The 23,393-nt window shown below is 45.8% G+C and overlaps 1 protein-coding gene across 1 annotated transcript in view; it reads right to left on the minus strand.

Moving 5' to 3' along the window:
- Positions 1-445: 445 nt before the first annotated feature.
- GALNT8 (polypeptide N-acetylgalactosaminyltransferase 8) overlaps positions 446-23,393 on the minus strand; it is a gene marked incomplete at its 5' end in the record, with an annotated part of 40,413 nt that continues 17,465 nt past the window's right edge. The window contains 9 exons of the mRNA XM_061419089.1: positions 446-3,008; positions 7,145-7,312; positions 8,277-8,372; positions 9,450-9,587; positions 11,197-11,382; positions 15,692-15,806; positions 16,498-16,695; positions 18,038-18,221; positions 21,491-21,657. Of these exons, the coding sequence (XP_061275073.1) occupies positions 2,865-3,008; positions 7,145-7,312; positions 8,277-8,372; positions 9,450-9,587; positions 11,197-11,382; positions 15,692-15,806; positions 16,498-16,695; positions 18,038-18,221; positions 21,491-21,657 (1,396 nt within the window). The remainder of the gene's footprint in view (positions 3,009-7,144; positions 7,313-8,276; positions 8,373-9,449; positions 9,588-11,196; positions 11,383-15,691; positions 15,807-16,497; positions 16,696-18,037; positions 18,222-21,490; positions 21,658-23,393) is intronic.

The following is a 23,393-nucleotide window of genomic DNA, read 5'->3' on the forward strand; positions in this document are numbered from 1 at the left end:
CTTCCGGAGCTTACTCAAACTCATGTCCATTGAGTCAGTGATGCCATCCAACCATCTCATCCTCTGTCGTCCCCTTCTCCTCCCACCTTCAGTCTTTGCCAGGACGTTACCGGCCTAACTCTATTCCACTTAATCTTTATAAAAGGACTTTATGGGGCTTCCCTGGTGGTCTAATGGTTAAGAATCTGCCTTGCAATGCAGGGAACACCAGTTCAATCCCTGGGTCGGGAAGATCCCACATGTCACAGGGCAACAAAGCCTGTACACCACAGCTACTGAGCCTGCCCTCTGGAGACCACGAACCGCAACAAGAGAAGCTACTGCAACGAGAGGTATACCCACAGCAGTTAGAGAGCAAAGCCCACAGGCAGCAGGAGGACCCAGCACACCAAAGATAAATATATTTTTTTAAAGTAAAGGACTTTACAATTTTCCTTAAAATTAGGAAATTAGCTAAAAGCACATTTCCTATTGTAAAAAATGGATTGCAAGGAAAATAAAGGGACTGTGGAGGAGATTAACTTTGGAACTGCTAGAATCTCAGTTTGTTATGATCCAGCCCTCGGCCCTTTATCTCAGGTTTTGCACAGATGAGGAAGGTGCTTGTCCTAAAGACCACTGGATGCTCAAGGCTGCTGTGGATGACACCTGGGACCTGGAGAAAAGGGACCATCAGGCCCGGACACCTGACCACAGTCTCAGGCCCGTCTCTCTTTGGAAAAGTGTCAGAATCCAAGAGCAGCAAGAGGTGCAAACAAGAGAGGCCTGTCCTGTCTCTTTAATCTCCTTTACTCTGGGGCAGTTCCTCAGTCAGTCATTGTTTTTTATGACTGACGCACAAAATATAAAGACCATTTATTTTGAAGAATGTCCCTCGGCTTGGGTTTAAGTGATATTCCCTCAAGATTATAGAATCAGGCTCTGTGTTTTGGGAAGAAGACCAAGGCCCTGATACTGCAAAAGACTGAGGGCAGGAGAAGAAGGGGGCAACAGAGAACGAAATGTTTGGATGGCACCATTAACTCAATGGACATGAGTTTGAGCAAACTCCGGGAGTTAGTGAAGGACAGGGGAGCTTGGCCTAAAAGGCACATAACTTCAGAGGCTGAATTCCATGGACTGTATAGTCCATGGGGTTGCAAAGAGTTGGACACGACTGAGCGACTTTCACTTTCACTTTTTCCCCTTTTGCAGTGGAAATCACTATCCATTCAAAAACCGGTCCTCACACTTTTTTATAGCTGCACCCCAGTGGGTAGACCACTCTCCGATGTTTGAGTATATGGGGTTTTTTTCCCAACATTTTGTGATTTCAATTAACACTGCAAGAAATTATTTTGTATGTAAATATTTTCTTGTTTTTGGAGCTATGAATTTCTAGAGGTGGAATTAGTGGCACAAATAGAAAATACATATATAATATTTTTAGATAATGCCAAAGCTTCTTCACTCAGTCGTGTCTGACTCTTTGCAACCCCATGGACTGTAGCCTATCAGGCTCCTCTGTCCATGGGATTTTCCAGGCAAGAGTGCTGGAGTGGATTTCCATTTCCTTCTCCAGGGGATCTTCCCGACCCAGGAATCGAACCCGGGTCTCCTGCATTGCAGGCAGACGCTTTACCGTCTGAGCCACCAGGGAAGCCCCCCGAAAAGCGTTGTACCAGTTTTCATCCCTACCATCAAAGCATGAGATTGCCTGCTTTTCCAGTCCCGCTAACCAGAATGTGCCATTATACTTTAAAATTTTCACCATTAAGTGAAAAATGATTTCAGTACAGTTTTAAGTTGCATTGCCCTATGCGTGAGGTTAAACAGCTTTTCTTTTAAGAATATTGTGAATTTTGCCCATTTTTCTATTGGGCACATGCTTTAAAAAAAAAAAAAAGAAAAAGATTGGCTATGAATTGCATTTTCCTTTCAAAGTGCTAGGCAGAAGCTGGAAGTTATACATTTGCTTAACATGTATCCTCTTCATATTTCTCATCGTAAATTCTCTAATTGCGGTAACATTTTAGTCCTTGATATGGGTATGGTCACTGAAAACATTTTATCAAGCTGTACATGTATGACTTGTACATTTCTAAAAAGTTACTTGAAAAACCCTGAGCTGACTTAATTCTGTGCTAAATTATCAGTGTCTCGTCTGCCTGATGCTTAAAGGAAGCCTGATGATTCCCAGAATCACACCCAAGTAACCCTGATGTGAAAAGATGAAAGGATGTCCTCAAAAGGCAAACCCAGCAACACAGCACACACACGTTCTGCTTCCTCTCCCACCCTGACGCCCACTCCTACCAGCTTCTAAGTCCTCATGGAAGCTGACACCCCTAGACGGATCCACCTAACTCACCACATATAGGAAAGGATTTATGCAACGGGCAGCAGGAAGGACCCCCTGGTTTTAGTTATTTACCTACAATCCCTTCTTTGTGTCCCAATAAGTGACGCTCCTCTGTTTCAAGCCTCATTTTCTCCATAATTTTCAGGGATAGTAGCAGGAAGCAGGTAATCAAGCCTATTAAATGTGATAAGCTCCTTAGAGAAAGACCCTTAAGGGCTTCGATATTTTTCCACTATTTTCACGCACTGAGCAGAGCGGGACTGGCTAGTTATATGTGTCCCCTCATACCCTCAGCCCCTGTGGCAGAGACGGGGTAATCCAAAGAAATCTGCTATGGGGTGTGGGGCTGGATGGATGGAGGGCTTTTTTAAAAAAAATTACTGGTCGATTTGCACCTTTCAGGATAGGCCTAGCTGAAATTACAGTAAACACACACACACACGCACTTTCTCTCCCCCTTCTCTGTTTTGAGCAGCATTGGGAGCTGTGGCAAGAACCCAGGCTCTCTGAGCATCACTGGACCTCAGTCTGACCCCCAGTTTCGGACAGCGTACTGGATTGTCCACACTTGTGTGGTGCAGGCCTGGAGAACAAGCGTGTAGCCACCCCAGATGTCTTTCTTCATCTCCAGACATCGCTTGGTGATTCTGTTGATAACGGCTTTTCCCTGGATGGAAGGAGAAAGAGTGAAATTATGAACACACCCTGGAAGAACATCCCTTCGCCTACTCCCAGTCTGCCTGCCATGCTCCGATACAAGTCCAAGGGCTCCCTCAGTCCTCGGCAAGTCATCCAGAGGAGACAGGAAGCCGAGCACAGAGTTAGATCACCCAGAACCTTCTCTCCTCCCCTCAGAGTGAGCTAACCCCAGACCCGGGAGTGAAGAGTGCTGGGCTGGTTCCTCTGTTCTCCTCCACCCCTCCTGAGCTGGAAGCATCAGGTCAGCACAGCTGGCAAGGCAGCCTGCAGCCTGGAGAACCACGGTCCTCTATTAGGTCTCCTTTCTACATCTTCACCACTGAGCTCATGAAACTCATCCGGGCCCTCCCTCCCACCAGCAAGGCTCTCTGGTGGGACAGGAGCAAAAGCCCCATTCAAGAATCTCAGCCTGTTTTCTCCACCGGCTTTCTCCGAGGGGCCGTTTCTGCCCCCTTGTTATGGGGGCTTCACCAGGGTTTACTGCTGGAAACACTGAAGGCTTTAAAGTCAAAGAGTCTGGGTTGAATGCTTGCTCCGTTAATGGAGAGAGAGATGTGGGCAGATGACCATTCCAGGGCTGATACTGACTGAGCTCTGCCTGACAGAGCAACGGTTCTTAGACATGCAACAGATCTTAGCTCATCTCTGCCTTTCCCCATCCTCACGGGGCCGAGGGAGGGACAGCGTCCTACTCTGTGCCCCCTTGTGCCACCTTCATCACCCCCAACCTCTTTGCTCCTTACCTGCTCACCTTGACACTGAGGGTCATGCCATCTGTCCTGGTCCTGTCCCCCTCTCCTAGCTTTTCTACTCCCCACCCCACTCTCCACTGCTTTACAGGAATCTGCCTCAGTGCCTGGGTCAAACAGTTCCCTATCGCCTCAGAGTTCACAGCATCCAGGCAGATGTCTGGTGAGAAGTTCACTGCTCCCCATCCATGACCTACCCCTCCCCACGTATTTCCTTGACACCAAGCAGAGCTGCTGCTGTTCAGTCGTTCAGTCGTGTCTGACTCTTTGCAACCCTATGGACTATAGCCCGCTAGGCTCCTCTGTCCATAGGATTCTCCAGGCAAGAATCCTGGAATGGGTTGCTGCTCTCTACGATGCCAAGAACTGACTCATTGGAAAAGACCCTTATGCTGGGAAAGATTGAGGGCAGGAGGAGAAGGGGACGGCAGAGGATAAGATGGTTGGATGGCATCACTGACTCAATGGACATGGGTTTGAGTGGACTCCAGGAGTTGGTGATGAATAGGGAGGCCTGGCGTGCTTCGATTCATGGGGTCGCAAAGAGTTGGACACGACTGAGCGACTGAACTGGACTGAACTGAACGTCCAAATCTCTGCTCCCTCTCTGACCCCCGCATTCGTGCCTCTCATCTCTTCCAACCACAGGCTGCCCCCAATGACCCTGCTCCCCCAGTCTCACCTGACTGCTCCCTCGCCACCTGGGTCTCTCTCGGCCACCTCCACACCTCCCTGGGTGTATCCATCCAGCATCGGTCATTTAGGGCTGCCCTCCCGTTCTTCAGCTGCCTCCATCACTCCCATCGCTCCATTCTCTGGGCCCCATTCCTGGACCACAGAGTGCTCCTGGAGAGGGTCCATTAACCGAGTAGCCTGTCCCCAGAAGTGCCTGTAGCAGCCTGGCCTCAGAGCTTGGCTGACTCCTGCGGGCTCCTCGCCCAGGCCTCCTCAACACACTTTTACCCCTCAACCACCTTCACTAAATGCCTTTATTTGTTCCTTTGTCAAAAGACCTTGCTTCCAGCCAATCTAGCCCCACCCCAAGTGCCATGAGCAATCTCAGGGGTGGTCTCAGAGGACTGCCCTGTCTCTGTCTCTGCTGTCAGCCTCCCTGTGCTCGGAGCCCAGCCATCCCTAATGCTGAAGAAACACCCTTCCTGTCTAACATCCTTCTCTTATTTCTCCCTCTTGGCAGATTCCTTTCCGACTGACTTTAAATATATCCAAATGTTCTAATATTCGAGAAGGGAAAAAAAGCTCCTAATTCTACCATCTTTTTCAACCAACACTCAGTATTTTTCTCCCTTTAAGAATCAAACTTCCCAAGCAGTGAGGCAAAAACAATGGATATGATTCTGTGTTTGAATCCTGGATACGCTGTGTGACCTGGGGGATGTTGTTTGACTTCTTTGTGCTTTAGTTACTTCACAGATAAAGTTGAGCAAATGGTAATACATCTCTTATAAGATTTGGGTAAGAATTAAATTAGGTAGTGTTTATTCCAATGTTTGGTACTTAAATATATACTCAATAAATCTTGGTTATTACAATGTATAAGCTTCCTTGGAGGCTCAGTGTGTAAGAAACCATCTGCCAATGCAAGAGGTGTGGATTTGAACCCTGGATTTGGAAGATCCCTTAGAGGAGGAAATGGCAACACACTCCGGTATTCTTGCCTGGGAAATCCCAAGGACACAGAAGCCTGACGGGCTACATTCCATGGGGGTCTCAAAAGAGTCAAACATGACTTGGTGACCAAACAACAACAAAAATCACCCTGATACAGACCATTATCTCTAATGAACTCAGACCAAAAAAAAAAAGACTTCAACAAAATACTTGAAAAACTGTGCACGTTCAGTTCAGTTGAGTTGCTCAGTTGTGTCCGACTCTTTGTGACTCCATGGATTGCAACACACCAGGCTTCCCTGTCCATCACCAATTTCCAGAGCTTGCTCAAACTCGTGTCCATCACATCGGTGATGCCATCCATCCATCTCATCCTCTGTGCTCCCCTTCTCCTCCTGCCTTCAATCTTTCAAAGCATCAGGGTCTTTTCCAATGAATCAGCTCTTCACATCAGGTGGCCAAAGTATTGGAGCTTCAGCTTCATCATCGTTCAGAATTTCCTTTAGGATGGCCTGGTTGGATCTCCTTGCAGTCCAAGGGACTCTCAAGAGTCTTCTCCAACACCACATTTCAAAAGCATCAATTCTTCGGTGCTCAGCTTTCTTTATGGTCCAACTCTCACATCCATACATGACTACTGGAAAAACCGTAGCTTTGACTATATGGACCTTTGTTGGCAAAGTAATGTCTCTGCTTTAGGTATGTATGTATGTTTTCCTGGAGACAGTCCATAGCATTCCTCAAGGGGTTATTAGCTTTAAGACTCATTGCTAGATAAGTCCTTGTCTCTTGTCTCATGTCTCATGTCTCCATGTCTGTGAACCTAACACAGCACCAAGATGCTCAAAGATACTCTCACGGCAAAACATTGCCTACCCTCCTCCCTCAGGACATCCCATTCCTGTCAATGTGGCTTAAGAACGTAGCCTCCCCACATAGTAGATTCACACATAGATCGTGGTCAGGCGCATCCCTCAAGCCACTGCAACGTGACTCCTGCAGCATTCCCTCTACCCTGTTCTTAGTCAACTGACGATGAGGTTAAATCAGAGCTTTTACTTCAGTTCCTGTTGATTTTCAGCCCAATGCTCCAGACTCTCTGATGATCACAAAAGCTAATATTGTTGAACCCTCTATATGAGCCACGAACCATAATTGATTTACACACATCATCTCATTAAGTCATCTCCACAGATTTGTAAAGTAGAAATTATCATCAAGATGAAGAAACTGAGTCTCAAAAAAGGATAGCAGAATAGCTAAAGAAGACCGAATTAGGATTAGAAGGCAAACTCTGAATTAAGTTACAACAGATTCCAATATTTTTTACCTTGGCCATGCCACTTGGGTCAACACACTCAGTATTTTATGCCCAGTGTTTCATGCTCAGACTAGAAAAATTTCTAGGCTTTTCCCTACACACTGCCACAAAACTAGTCTTTCAAAAACACTACCAGATCAAACCTGAACTTCTCAGACTATATTGTTTTTCGTCCTTGTTGTTGTTGTTGTTTCGACTACAGAATGAAATACATCAGGCTCCTCTGTCCTCCACTATCTCCCAGAGTTTGCTCAAATTCATGCTTACTGAATCAGTGATGCTATCTTCTCCAGCATCACAATTCAAAAGTATCTATTCTTCAGCGCTCAGCCTTCTTTATGGTCCAGCTCTCAGACTATACATTAATATATTTATCTTAAAAAGAAACAAAAACATGTGACTCACCGGTTTAAAATCCCAATGTATGTTCAGTCTGTCTTTGACTGCCTTGGAACATGGCTCTAAAGTGGGCTTCTCCCCTTTACCGGGGTCTGTCAGACAGCGATCATCAGCGTCTCTCTGTGCAATCAGTGGTCCCACATAGAATTCCCCAGTTACGTGATAGTAGACGTTCTGCAGGAGAACAAAGGGATCTGCCATGGACACTCAGTCAAAGATGCCCTTGACCTCACAGAGGACATAAAGACTGCCTTGGGTCCCTTAGACACCCAGTCACCATGGAGGAATCCTTGAGCATTCCTGGGTAACAAGGAGTCTCCTCTGTTCTCTTCCCCATCCCCAGCTGATTCGAGAAAGAAGACCAGGCATGACAAAAAGACACTAGCCTGATTCCTTCCACAGGGCTCCAATAGAATCATTTCCTACTGGACGAGGGAGCTTATCTTGGAAAATAGAAGCAACACAACTCAACTTCAGAAGCTGTCATTATAAACCCCAGCTAAGGACTTGTTGTCAGAAAACCTTTCAAATGCTCAATCACTCCCTACCTTGCTCTGTGAACTTGGACAAACTGGTTGTTTTCGTGTCTCTGGTTTTTTGTTTTTTTTTTCCCAATGTTATCTACCCTGCAGACCTCAAAAGGTTCCCGTGAGGGCAACATGCAAAGTAACATGAGAGCTGGAAAAAGTCCCCTGGGTGCGCCCTCCACGTGGTCCCCGATCTCTCCTACCCCATGGAGGGGCTTCCATTCAGCTTCTCTCTTCCCTAAGCCTCTGTTTCCTTCTCTGTGGAAGAAGCCACAGGGAGCATCACCTGTCCACCTTCCAAGACATACAAGGGGCAGCAAGAGGATGGCAGAGGGCAGGGGAGGAGGAGGAAAGGAAGGGATTGGAGGTTGTTTTCAGTGAAGGTATTGCCATAGAGAGTGCAGTCTTTCTAAGCACCTTTCCTGTACCTGAGATGGAATGACCTCTCAGGTGAGCTCGGAAGGGCTGAGTTACAAGCACAAGTTTGGGCTTCTCCTTGACCCACTACCCAGGCCACTCAGCTCCTGTCTCCCCATCACCTAACACCAAGTCCAAACCTGCCAGGGGCTGAGCTACAACAGACTGACCAGGGGGCCGGAGCAGGACGATACCTGAGAATTGTATTGATGGCAGTAATGCATGATGGGGGTGTTGCCTGGAACAGCTCCCTGGTCCAGGCAGACGCGTTCATCCAACGTGTTTTTCATCTGAGGGAGCAAAGCACACAGCAACACGGTTGGAAAGAGCCAGAGAAGGAGGTTCCCCGACCCTCCCAGGGCCCTGCACCTTTGCCAGTACTCCAAGAGTACCCAAAAGGGGCAAGGGTTTGAGATCCTGGCAGCCACTTTCTAAGCACTAGACAAATGCCGAAGCGAAACTCTGCTGTGATGCGCTTCCTGGGAATGAAGCAGGAAAGAGACAGAATAGGCTCCATCTTGAAAGCAGGACTCCATCTTGGGCCAGACTGTGGACTTATATGAGCTATATGCCCAGTATCTATGGAAACAACATACCAACTGGAAAACCAGACCCCCCGGATGGAAGAGACCCACGGCTTGTACCTAGACTCCCCATTGCCTAAAAAAAATACCCTAATTATCTGTGTAACCAAATAGAATCATAAATTCTATTATGCTTATTGGAGTATGACCACAGGCTTATTGATAATTGTCCACTGTTAGCTACCTAGGCTTAAGGCATACGGATCACGGATTAACTTTGATTGTATCTTTCTTTTCCTTTGTTCAGACTAGTTTCAGGGAATTTGGGGAGGGGGGTTTGGGCACGTACACTTAGGGTATGTAAGGTTTTCACAAAAACTGGTCAGGGTCCTTGGCTAAGAGGAGACTCTGCCTTGGGCCCACGGTGTAATAAACTGCACTCCAGTATCTGCATTGTCCTTCTGAGTGAGTTTGTTTCCCAGAACTCGTAGCTACAACAGGAACATCCACTCCTCAGACCGTTATAGCACAGGTAAAGGAAGGGCTCTTATACCCGCATTGAGAGGGGTGAGGCCACACACCCTGGTGGATCGAGGAACTGTGAGGGTCAGAGCAAGGGCTGATGTTTACAAGCTAAGGAACCAGAGACAGAGGGAAGGAAAAGGAGACTGGAGAGTGAGAGAGGAAAGAAAACCAAGAGGGTTGGAGGAGAGAGTTGGGGGTAGGAAGAGAATGGGGGGAATGGGTTTTGAAAACCCTTGTTCGGAAAGTCATGAGACTCAGATCTCTTCATCTTTTACAGGCAAATGTTTAAAACCTGCAATGCAGTTTCATAAAACGTACTCTTCCATAGGCCACAACACTGCGGACTGGTTTCAGGAGAGGATAAACATTTTTCAGATACCAGTCAAAAGTTTTGCATTTCAGTTTCTTCCGGAGTGCCATTCTGGAAGAAATGTCTCCAAAATCGATTCCAGAGTTCTGCAAAGAAAACATGGAACATGGTTGCACTCTGTAACACCCTGGACTCCACCATGTGGGTGTGCTCAGATGTGTCTGACTCTGTGCAACCCCATGGACTGTAGCCCGCCAGGCTCCTCTGTCTATAGGATTTCCCAGGCAAGAATACTGGAGTGGGTTGCCATTTCCTCCTCCAGGGAATCTTCCTGACCCAGGAATCGAACCTGTGTCTCCTGCATTAGCCAGCAAGTTCTTTACCACTAAGGCATCAGGGAAACAGATAGTGCAGGAGGGAAGCAAGTATTTTCCTGATTCCCTGTAAGATAACCTTTCTCATGTATAGTTTTCCAGGGAAATTGGAAGAAGCTTGACCCCTAGGAATTTCTGCTGGTCTCAGAGGCACTTTCAAGGCTTGCGTATCCAGGTTTATGTCTCATCAGTAGCAAGCTGATGCAGACTGCTCCTGTTTGAGATGATATGCACATCAATCAGGCACAAAATGGTTCTCATGATGGCCAGGAAAGGCTCCCAAAAGGAGCATGCTGGCCGCAAGACTGGGAGGTTAAAGGAGATGTCCTAGAAGTGGTATCTGTGGGGAATCAAAGTGGAAGGATGCTTGAACCCAGAGCCGCAGCTCAGGAACAGAGACAGCATGTCACATCAGCCTCAGGGACTAAGGCCAACCATGCGACCTTAGCCAAGGAGGCTTTCCTTGTTCACGTGTGTCCAGTAGAATTACACGGCCTTCTACCACCATTCCTCACCCCACCGCCGTGTTCGTTTTCTCTTAAGACAGTGAATCCTTGTCCACTCCTGCCCCACGAGGAATCCCCTGGTATAGATGATGGATGAAGAGCACAGAATCTAGAAGTTTCCTTGGTTTGAATCCCATCTCTGCTCTTAGGACCTTCTTACTTTAACCGGCTTTTCCCCTTCCATTCTCTGTGTGTCCGTCTCTTCATTGATAAACTTAGAATAATAAAAAATAAACCTTATGCCAGAGCTACGTGATGATAGCCACGCATGCCAGAAACTTAGTCCTGGGACACAAACGCGAATGCCATTGCCCTCACAGGGAGGACGTGACTTCAGGTCTTTAGGGCTGGAGTGGCCCTGTTGCAGAGAGAAGCCAATTCTGACTCCAGGCTGAAACTGCTTCTTTGACTTGCTTTCCCTTGCTCTTGTTGTAATCACACCTAATGGGCTACCTCAGAGAATCCTGCCCCTCTGCCTGACTCTTAAAGTGCATCTGTTGAGAAACCTGTCCACCCGTGGATGGCAGGAAGGAAGAAATTAACACACTCCTTGCCTAAGGCTTGCAGTCCTAGGAGATGTTTGCAAGATTAATGGCCTCTTTACTTTGTTTCCTCACCTTCCTCCCCTCCATCTCTGATCTATAAAAGAACGGGACATCCAGACGGCATAAGATGGCTACTTTGAGACATTCCTTTGCCGTCTTCTGGTGAATAAAGTCATATTCCTTGCCTCAACGCCTCATCTCTTGGATTCATTGGCCCATCGTGCCGTGAGCAGCCTAAGCTTGGGCTCTTGTCCCTTCCCATTCCCACCAGGACCACCTCCCTTTCCTCCTCCTCCATCCTTCTCAGCTTCTGTCCCATCCAGGACGAACCTGGAGAGGTATGTTCCAGGCCATGTAGACCATGTCTTTGTACTCGTCCATCCAGATTTCAGCCACTCTCAGGGCGTTCCGCTTCAAGGGAATTCTCAGGTCTAAAGAGTAGGGCTTGTGGTGTCTCTCCAGGTGGGCGACTCGGGAGCAGGGCAAGACTTCAATCTTACCTCCACATTGCCACACCTGCAAGGGAAGGAAAAACAAAATCGCCCGGGCAAGCTGGACACACAGACGTAAGAGCACAGCCTGTTGACGGGGACACCACTCTTCAGAACCACTTTTTAAAGAGTGTAGGGACTTCCCCAGCAGTCCAGTGGTTAAGACTCCACGCTTCCACTGCAGGGGGTGAGAGTTTGATCCCTGGTTGGGGAACTAAGATCCCACATGCCTGGTAACCAAAAATCCAGAACATAAACCAGAAGCAATATTGTAAAAAGTTCAATAAAGACAGAAAATGGTCCACATTAAAAAAAAATTTTTTTAATAGAGTGTAAATTCAGTCCTTCTACCTGTCTCTATGAGCCTCCCAACCTATTCATTGAAAAAATAGTGCTCCTCTCCTTATCGTTCAGAAGCTCCAGAAATCCCACCAGGTGTAGGCTCTGGCCCACAGGAACTGTGAGATAATCAATGGATCTTGCTTTGAGCCACTAAGTTTGTGATAATTTTGTTACACTGCAATTGATAAGTAATACAGGTAATTCTTGACCAAGAGATACCCTGACTTATGATCTAGTCGTTAACATTATTTCTTCTTATCCTGATGGAAACATACATACTTGTCAGTCCATACATTCTAATATGTGGCTTAAAATATTTAAAAATACTGCCTTTGTCCCAGTAGATGATAGAACTAGTAGATGTAGATTTACTACTTCATCCCTGTAGAAGATACATCTAATGATGAGTGTGTTCTCTTCATGGATGTCCAAGTGAGCTGCATTTTCTGGGAAACACTAGCCTGTTGGGGGCCAGAGTGAGGTACTCCGCCCATGGCAAAGGTCATGAGAAGGAGGCTCGACATACGCAAAGGTGGGATCGAGCCTCAGGAGTCCCCCTGGAAATCCTTGAGCATCTACCCCCATAACCAGAGCCTGCCTACTTTACTACTTTGTGCTCTCACCTACACCTCTGATTTTACAGGGGGCTGTCTCCCACCACCTCTTTCGGAGAAGGAGTTAACTTAGAGCTCCAGTTAACAATAATTCCTGGGCAAGATGGGAGTGTTTCAACCTACAAACTCCTCTGAAGGTTCTGTAGCCTGCCTGACGGGCTTGTCCGGCCACATGTGATTGCTCACAGCCTCCCAACCTTGAGATGCTTTAAACCTTCTAAAAACAGGTTCCTTAGAAAAGTTAGAAAACTATTAGTATAAGTATAATGGGCTGATTAGAAATTGTATTGGTGAAGGGTTTTTCATTTGTTGAGCCAATGTTTGTTGCTAAGTCTCCATATCCCCTGCCCTTACACACATTAATGAATATATAGAAGAAATAAGTATTAACCTTTGATATTAATCACGTTAGACCTTAGGCTAAGTAAATTCTTTCCTTAACTAAAACCCATTACACCCTCACCCTATAGGAATGTAACTTTATTTGGGTGGCGTCTGTTTTAAGAATAATCCCCCTTGGAGAAAAAAGTGTTCTGGTTGACTGACCACTGTCACAAGGAGAGGGTCATAAATTGTCAGCAGGCCCCCCTGGCCAGAAGATGATGTAACACCCCTAAGACCTCTGTATACATTTGTATGAAGCACCTAACTTTAATAAAAGTCAGGACTGCTGTCCCCGCGTGACTTTTGTATAACATCTCAGTGTATAAAAACAGACTCTGGAAAATAAAGAATTGGGATCAGTTCCTCGAAAGACTGGTCTCCCCATGTCTCTCTCTCTCTCTCACTCTGGCTGAGTCTCCATCTGGAGCACGGAGCCCTCCATGCTTACTAATTATGCCTGGGCTTCTAAGATCCGACCGGGGAGGCCTCAGTGTCTCCTCTCCTTCGGGAGAACGGAAGGACGCCTGCGGCCTACGTAAGTGGTGCAAACTTCTTGTCTTGAAGTTTTATTGGTCTCCCGCATAAACCAAGCTACTCAGCCTCTTTTCTCCACTGAATTTTCCTACTGAGCTATCCTTATTCTATTACTCTTTATATCTTTGATGAATATTTAAATAGTCACCTAAGCCGTCTCCCCTTCGAATACCCTGGATCAGCCAGGGCTGGACCCCAGCACTAGCCGGTCCAGTTACTATGCTTAGTCGCTCAGTCGTGTCCAGCTCTTGGTGACTCCATGGACTGCAGACTGCCAGGCACCTCTGTCCATGAGGATTCAGGCAAGAATACTGGAGTGGGTTGCCATGCCCTCCTCTAGGGGATCTTCCCGATCCAGCGATTGTGCACAGGTCTCCAGCATTGCAGGATTCTTTACTGTCTGAGCTTCCAGGGAAGCCCTTCCAGCAGCGGTTAGCAACCTGCCGCACTCATGTCTGCAAATCCCTGAACATCACAGGTCCAGTGGCTCAGTTAAAACACCTTGGGAGGGGTTATCCTAGACCAACAGCTTTCAGATTTTTCTGTCTGAATTTATTCCCACTTGCCAGATGTCCCCCCACACACCCACCCTCCACGCCCTCACTCTTTCTCTGAAACACACGAAAAGAAACAGGAAGTTTCTGATTATAGTAGCTTACTTTGCATCACAAACCATCCTGACATTTTTCAGGAAGTTAGCCCTCACCACGTAGGTATTATGATTATTCCTATTAAGGTAATGGGCCCAACCTTACCAGCTAAGAAATGACAAAGCCAGAAGGATTCTGTGATGCTGTGGCACAGTGCCAGGGATACATAGGGTGCTGAACCAGAGTGGGTGTACTTTCTCTCCCATCAGACCAAAACTCTTCTGTATTTATACACATCCAGGTGCACCATCACTGCCGTGGCCTCTAGGTGTCAGAATAAAACATTACATGCAGCTCTGATGTTCTCCAAGGTCTGTTCCTAGAGAAATGTACATCCTAGCAAATGCTTAGAGGTTTGAAAGGACAAATGGCCACACGCACAAACCACGGAAGCTGAATGCGGGTAAACTGTTTTATCAAGAAAGGGGAAGAATGACTCTTCAGAGGGTACGGCAACTCACTCTAGTATTCTTGCCTGGAGAATGCCATGGACAAAGGAGCCTGGAATGAGTGGAGTGGGTTGCCATGCTCTCCTCCAGGGGATCTTCCTGACCCAGGGATCAAATCTGCGTCTCTTACATCTCCTGCTTTGGTAGGCAAGTTCTTTATCACTGAGCCACCTGAGAAGCTGTTCTCTTCATACCGATGAGAATACAGATGTGGTGTTGAGTGTATCAGAACAATAAGATGGAGGAGACTTGGTTCCCAACACCCTGCTGGTGGTAATTTAGTCACTAAGTCATATCCAACTCATGTGACCCCATGGACTGTAGCTAGCCAGGCTCCTCTGTCCTTAGGATTTCCCAGGCAAGAATACTGGAGCGGGTTGCCACTTCCTACTCCAGGGATCTTCCCAACCCAGGGATCAAACCCACGTCTCCTGCGTTGTAGGCGGTCTCCTGGGTTGTAGGTAGATTCTTTACCGCTGGGCCACCAGGGAAGACTGGAACTGTCATCTGAATCCTGGACTGCTCATGTTCAAATTGTTACAGGAATTAATTTATATCTCATTTAAATCTCTGTTATTTTGGCCTCTGTCACAGAAATCAAACAAGGATTCTAATTCTCACACGTTTATAAATCATTTCAAGTTATTTATCACGTTTGACCTGCACTGTCATCCTTAGGAGGGAAATAAACTGGAGCTTCCCTGGTGGCTCATGGGAAACGAATTGCCTGCAATGCAGGAGATGAGGGTTCGATCCCTGGGTCAGGAAGATCTCCTGGAGAAGAAAATGGCAACACATTCCAGGATTCTTGCCTGGAAAAATCCCATGGACAAAAGATCCAGAAGGGCTACAGTCCACTCAAGTGTTTAGTTGCTACAGTCCATGGAGATGCAAAAGAGTTGGACCTGACTTAGGGACTAAACAACAAAACTGGGGAACAGACCATGAAAGAAAATGGACATGAACTCATGTTATCCTGTCAGCTGCTTGACTGTCCACAGGGGGACAGATTGGCTGCCCACACATCTTTATCCTCTGGTCTCTCTGCCCATTCCAGTTTCTGACTGGTCTTGCAGAGAACCACCCACCCCAAAGTTGGTGTATGTCAGGGGATGTTTGGAAAATGCCTGAAGTCCTCAAGAAAATAGGGACACCATCTTTCCAGCAATATCTCCCAGACTATACAGACCTATACCAAGACGCTCCACTCTAGAAGTTCCACAACCTCTCCTTAGTGACCTGGAAACATGAGAATTTGTTCACCTCTTGAGCCAGTGGCATCCATCCTTGTTCCAAGGTTCCAGAGGTCCTCTACCTTACCCTTCTGCTTTGTCCCATAATGAGAATGGAAACATACCTACCCTCAGGCTAAGTTCCACATTCTCTCCTCCATAGGTCAGCATCCCACCATCCAGAGAGCCAATTTCTTCCAAGAAGAGCCTGTTGGCAGCCAGGATGCCCATGATGGAAGGACTTCTGTGGAGCACATGGCGAGAGAGTCACTCACCCTGGACGCAGAACATCAGGATGAAGGTGACAGGTAGCAAGCTCAGCGATGATGTAGCCTTTGGAACTCTCTCTACCAAAGCTTCTTCTTATCCTGAAGGCTTTCCCCAAACCCTCAGACTGAACTAAGTGCATGGAGCCTTCCTGTCTCAGATTATATTGAAATCCATCTTGGTATCCCTACTTCATAGCCTGATAAATGCTTAAAGGGGCTGATATGTTTTCTAAAACATTATACATTTTGCTTTATTTTGCTTAAAATTCCTTAAATAGCCAAAGTATCTGTGATTTCTTTTCTGGGATCAGCTCTTTTTTTAACTTTTCATTTTGTATTGGCGTATAGCCAGTTAACAACATTGTGATAGCTTCCCGTGAACAGTGAAGGGACTCAGCCATACATAGACATGTACCCATTCTCCCCCAAACTCCGCTCCCATCCAGGCTTCCACATAACATCAAGCAGAGTTCCTTGTGCTCTACAATAGGTCCTTGTCGGTTATGAGATCTGCTTCTTTTTTTCTCTATATCCTGTCCTTCACCCCAACTCCTCTGCTCCTCTCACCCCACTCCTAAGACTACCACGAAGGACAAACAAAGCCCAGACCATCCATCCCTGACTTCCCCCAGACTAATCAAGTTTCCTGAGCTCATGCAGACTGACCTCACAGGAGCAGTGACATCGTGGAGATCAACCCAGGCTTTCGGCAGTGCATCATAGCGGCACCAGAGTTCCCAGTTAAACCCGTCAACCGCCAGTGCATATTTAATCAGTTCAAAGGTGTCAAAAAGAATGTTGTCAAACACAGGAGATACGATCACGGTGCGGTCTTCCTGAATCCGAGCCAAGATGGGCTCAGCCCTGCAAGAAGGGTGTGTAACAGACCCAGGTGGGATTTGAGAATAATAGTCAAAGTGAGCAGACAAAGCTGCTCCATCCCATCCCATTGTCCTGACCCTGACCACCTTCTTCACTCAGGCCACACTGGCTAGTAGGCAGAACTCTCCAGAGTCCCGAGAATCTGCAGGTTTGAGAAATAGCTGGGGCTGCTGGCAGCTGACCCCAGTCAAGAGCACATTTGAAACTGAGGTACCCAGTTACCAACCCCAAGCCACTGTGAGCAGTGCTATCAGTATCTGCCTGAATTTGTCTTACTTCTTGAGTCTCCCTGCTTCCAAAATAACATCTCTTTACTATCCGATTCCCCACATTCTTTGAGTAACACAGCTCTTCGTATCATGTAACTTCATGGGAAAACCTTAAGAATTACCAAAAGGTAGTCTCTTCATGCATGGATGTGAGAGTTGGACCATAAAGAAAGCCGAGTGCTGAAGAATTGATGCTTTTGAACTGTGATGCTGGAGAAGACTTTTGAGAGTCCCTTGGACTGCAAGGAGATCAAACCAGGCAATCCTAAAGGAAATCAATTCTGAATACTCATTAGAAGGACTGATGCTGAAGCTGAAGTTCCAATACTTTGGCCACCTGATGTGAAGAACTGACTCATTGGAAAAGACCCTGATGCTGGGAAAGACTGAAGGCAGGAGGAGAAGGGGACAACAGAGGATGAGATGGTTGGATGGCATCACTGACTCAATGGACATGAGTTTCAGCAAGCTCTGGAAGTTGGTGATGGACAGGAAAGCCTGGCATGCTGCAGTCCATGGGGTCACAAAGAGTTGGACATGACTGAGCGACTGAACTGAACGGAGTCTCTTCATTTTACAGATAAAGTAATTTGTTAGTTGCTAAGTTGTGTCCGACTCTTTTGCAACCCCATGGACTGTAACCTACAAGGCTCCTCTGTCCTTGGGGATCCAGGCAAGAATACTGGAGTGTGTTGCCATCTCCTACTCCAGGATATCTTCCCAAGCCAGGGACCGAACCTGCATCTCCAGCATTGGCAGGCAGATTCTTTACCGCTGAGCCACCAGGGAAGCCCTAAGTTGTGACTCATTCAAAGTCACAAAATATCTGGCATAGTCAGGGTTTGTATTCAGTTGTCAATACTCCAAGCCTATTGTTTTTTCTCTAGACTACTTCTTGTAGGCAACCAAAGTCCTTGAATAGAAACATCCTGTTTTTGGAGCTTCCCTTTTCTTAAGTTCTGACTTTCCCTACTTCCACAATATCCCGTCTCTACTCATTGTATTTACAATTTCTCCTCTCTCCGCTTCCCCACATGGAGCCCCTGGAGCCTTACCACCCAACATTCACTTCAATGTGAGCGTCCAAGATGGCAACCACATCAGCCGTGGCCGCCTCCCTGCCGGTGTTGCGAGCTGCAGCCAGACCTCTTCTCTCCGTGTGTCGTACTATCTTCAGGAGTCCTGGACACTTCTGGTTGTAAAGCTTAATCTTCTCATCCAAGTCTGCCTTTAATTCTCCTGCCAACCAAAGGCACACCTGTAGAAATTCTGAGTGCAATAATCAACACGGTGCAGAAATTTTATACTAGGATACTGTAATGGTTGGACTACCTCCAGCATAGGGTGGGCAGTTCTACAGCCTTGACTGAGAAAATAGTCTTTCCTCTACACCAACTTCTCCTCTGCCTTCCATCCTCAGAATTAATGTTCCCATTCCTAATCTTTCTCTTGAGGTTAAACTGTCTTAGCACAGTAAAACTGCTGTGTTGGGCACTGTTACAGGTACTTTAAGTATATTGAGAAATTACTATAAGAATGAATGGGATCAGAGAACACCATAATTTGAAAAGACACATACACTCCAATGTTCACTGAAGCACTATTTACAATAGCCAGAATGTGCAAGTGACCTAAACGTCCATCAACAGGAATGGATAAAGAAGATGTGGTACATATATACAATGGAATATTACTCAGCCATAAAAAAGAATGAAGTTGTGTCATTTGCAGAGACATGGATGCACCTAGAGACTGTTACACAGAATGAAGTAAGTCAGAAAGAGAAAAATAAATATCATATTAACACATAATGTGGAATCTAGAAAAATGATATAGATGATCTTATTTGCAAAATAGAAATAGAGACACAGATAGAGAACAAACATGGACACCGAGAAGAGAAAGTGTGGGTGAGACGGACTGGGAGACTGGGATCGACATATATGCACTATGACACTATGTGTAAAATGGATAACTAGTGAGAACCTGGGGCTTCCCTGGTGGCTCAGACAGTAAGGAATCTGCCTGCAATGCAGCAGACAGGAGTTTGATCCCTGGGTCAGGGAACTCAGTGCTCTGCGGTGACTTACATGGGAATGAAATTCAAAAAAGAGGGGATAGAGCTGATTTATGTTGCTGTACAGTAGAAACCAACACAACATTGTAGAGCAATTATACTCCAATAAAAGTTTTTTTTTTAATGAATGGGACACACCTGACCTAACTAACGTAGGGTTGCTGATGGACAGACATTGCAGATACAGCCTGGAGCATCGTCTTCACCGCTAAACTCTCAAGATTTTAAAGAGGGCACATAAACAACTGAAATTGTTTCATCTTCTTTTAGATATTCCTATTTGACCTGCTGAGGCTCAACTGGGATGGAATGCCCAGATGAATCTACTTTTCAGCTTCTATCTAATAAGTTTATCCCCCAAATAAAGAAGGCTGAGTGCCAAAGAATTGGTGCTTTTGAACAGTAGTGATGGAGAAGACTCTTGAGAGTCCCTTGGACTGCAAGGAGATCAAACCAGTCAACCCTAAAGGAAATCAGTCCTGAATATTTACTGGAGGGACTGATGCTGAGGCTGAAGCTACAGTATTTTGGGCACCTGATGTGAAGATCCAACTCATTGGAAAAGACTCTGATGCTAGGAAAGATTGAACACAGGAAAAGAAGGGGATGACAGAGGAAGAGATGGTTGGATGGCATCACCAACTCAATGGACAAAAGTTTGAGCAAGCTCCAGGAGATGGTGATGGACAGGGAAGCCTGGTGTGCTGCAATCCATGGGGTCACAAAGAGTCAGACACAACTGAATGATTGAACAACAATCTCCAAAATATACAAACAAGATTCACTATTCCACACTGTTCACAGTTTCTTCTTCTCTCTCTCCTCTGTTTTAAAAAATATGTCTATGTATTCCTATCATTTTTGAAAAGCTTGGATTAAATCCATTGACCTTTGAAATATTTAACTTGATGCAAATTAAGCTTCATATCTAGAGGGGACAAAGGAAGTGGGTACACCTCTCATGTCAATGTGTAACATTTCAATCTTACTACTATTGATGGTGAGGACAAGGAGAATTACGCTAGCTAACATTTACTAGGGACAAGCCCTGGGCTGAGGACTCTACGTGTGTTAATTCCCAAACAGCCCTGTGAGGAAGCACTATTATTTTACAGATGGCGACACTGGAGACGTGAAGTAACTGAGAGAATCGCCATCACTTAAAGTCACATGAGCTTCTCCTGTGGCTGATGTGGTAGAGACTTCATTTTCCTCAATTTAACACACACAAAAAAGATTTTAACACAATACATAATTCAGTGCAGGCTCAAACTGGCTGCTGTTTCCATGGTTACTGAGAGAGAAGGTGATTGCTGCCCTAATGACACCAGTCAAAGAATGACCAACAGTTCCCTCTGCCATGCCTTCCCAAACAAATTATCCCCTTGGAAGACACAAATGGGTTCCTGACCCAAGTGGGCAGGTTGTGTTATACATAGGGTCTGGAACAGCCTAGAACTTTCTTTGGCTTCAAATAGTTAACGAACATAAGGTATTTAGAATAAATGATGTTAACTGCTATTACTACCTCTTTAATTCTCACTCTAGTCCATGAGATCATGATTATTCTCAACATCCGTGCTTTGCAGATAAGGAAACTAGTGGAGAAGTAAGTCACTCAAGAGATAGAGCTTGTAAGGGAGGAACTGAGATTCTATAAAGTGAAGACTCAAGTGCACTGCCTTCCACTTCCTGTGTCATCTCAGGGGGGACTGGACCAGGTTGGGGGAGAGGGCAGGGCCTGAGCAAGAGACCCAGCCACTGTGGAGAGTCTCAGCACCCAGAGCTTCCTTCTCTCCAGGCTTAAATACCCAGGAAGATTGGGGTTTCCTCCTAGGGGATGATTCTGAATCTCTTCCTGGTATCTGGGGTTTTCCTTTGGACCCGCCTCTCTCCCTGCTGTCTCCCTCATGGTGCATGGGCCCGACTGACTGCAGATTCACCACGTGATTGGAGCACATTGTGTGACCTCTCTTAGTTTCTTCTTCTGTGTGACCAAGAGGATCATCCCCTATCTCAACTATGGGAAGATTAATGTGCCCAGCACAGTCAATAAACAGTCCCTCTCTTTTCCCTCCATGAGAAATCCAACTTTCTGTCCTCATGTGTGTGTGTGTGTGTGTGTAGGTGTGTGCATGCTCAGTTGTGTCTGACTCTTTGCAACCCTATGGACTGTTATCCCCCAGGCTCCTCTGTCCATGGGATTCTCCAGGCAAGAATACTGGAGTGGGTTGCCATGCCCTCCTCCAGGGGAACTTCCTGACTCAGGGATAGAACCTGCATCTCCTGCATGGGCATCTCCTGCATCTCCTGAGTGGGCAGGCAGATTCTTTACCACAGTGCCACCTGGGAAGCTAAGCTAAAACCCCTTTATCCTAGCACAATCCATATACAGTCATTTTTTATACTATTGCTTGATCAAGTTGCTCACCATGTGAGCTAAAATCATCCACTAAGATGATCTCCTTCAACAGTCGAGGGGGGGTCCGCTGGATGATGCTGGTGATGGCTCGCTGGATGACAGACAGAGCTTCATCCATGAATATGAGGATGACGCTGAGAGATGGGAGCTGTGAAGGATACTGCTTCCAATGGCACCTGTAAGAGACCTTTTATAATAACCATATCACTCTTTTAATTACTTAAACATTGTTCTCCGAAGTCCCCCTTCACTATATAGGATGTTATAATAATTCAATCAGTTCACCAGCTCTCAAACTTGTTAGGAAGGGAAACTGTCAGTTGCTTATCACAGTAGAAAGATTTTGCATTTGTTTGTCCAAAGTTCTCCTGTTGTGGGGATAAACTTCATTTCTTTTTGATTAATCATCAGTAGACATTTCCCCTTGAACAGTCAACCTGCCCCACAAAGAATTCCCGTTCCTTCCCCTGCCCCAAACTAGCTTCTTTGCCAGAAGTCCTCTTTCTGCCTCCCTTTCCCATGTTCTCAGACCTCCCATCATTTGGACACATGCCTCAACCTCACCACTATAGAGAGGTGGCAAACTGTCCGAAGAAGTGTGCTTGACACACGTTTTATTTTTTATTTTTATTTTTTGTGTGTGTGTGTGTAATAAAGTTTTAATGTCAGAGCTTACATTTAGTAAATGCTTACCATATGTGAGGCACTGGCTTACTTTTTTTTTTAACATCCTCATCAAGATATATTTCACACACAATAAAAGTCACCCATTTAAAACTGCACAATGCATTGTTTTTTAATAATATTCACAGAGTTGGGCAACCATCACCACCATCTAATTTTGGGACAGTTTCATCATGCTAGAAAGAAACCCCATATCCACTAGCAGTATTTCTTCATTTCTCCCCAGTCCCATTCCCCCTCAGCCATAGGCAATGATTAATCTACTTTTTATCTCTATAGAATTGCCCGTTCTGGACTTTCTGTATAAATGGAAACATACAATATGTGGTCTTTTGTGTTCACCTAGAATAATGTTTTCAAAGTTCATCAATGTTGTACCACATGTCAGCACTTCATTTCTTTCTATTGTCAAATAATATTACATTGCATGGATATGTCACATATTTATCTGTTCATCCAATATCGGACATTTAGCATGCTTCTACTTTTTGGCTGTTATAAATGCCACTATGAAAATTCTTGAATGAGTGTTTATGTTGGCATGTTTTTATTTTACTTATACACACACTTAACCCTAGGTGAAGATCCTTGGAGAAGGATCCTCTTGAGAGTCCCTTGGACTGCAAGGAGATCAAATCAGTCAATCCTGAAGGAAATCAACCCTGAATATTCATTGGAAGGACTGATGCTGAAGCTGAAGCTCCCAATACTTTGGCCACCTGATGTGAAGAGCTGACTCATTAGAGAAGACCGTGATGATGCTGGGAAAGACTGAAGGCAGGAGGAGAAGGGGACAACAGAGGATGAGATGGTTGGATGGCATCACCGACTCAATGGGCGAGTTTGAGCAAGCTCCAGGAGTCGGTGAAGGACAGGGAAGCCTGGCAAGCTGCAGTCTATGGGGTCGCAAAGAGTTGGACGAGACTGAGTGACTAAAGTGAACAGAACTGAAGAGTGAAAGTGTTAAGTCAAGTGGTAACTCTATATTGAACAATTTGATGAACTACTATACTGTTTTCTAAAGTGGCTGCACCATTTTACATTCCCACCAATAATAAATGATGCCTTCAATTTTTCTCCATGTTCTGGACAATATTTGCATTATCTGTCATTGGGACGATAGCCTTCCAAGAGTATGAAGTATTGTCTTACCATCGCTTTGATTTCCATTTCCCTAATAACCAACGGTGTGAACATAACTAATGGGGTAAACTCAGACATGACTCAG

The sequence above is a fragment of the Bos javanicus genome, chromosome 5, assembly GCF_032452875.1.
Source record: "Bos javanicus breed banteng chromosome 5, ARS-OSU_banteng_1.0, whole genome shotgun sequence".
Lineage (NCBI taxonomy): Eukaryota > Metazoa > Chordata > Mammalia > Artiodactyla > Bovidae > Bos > Bos javanicus.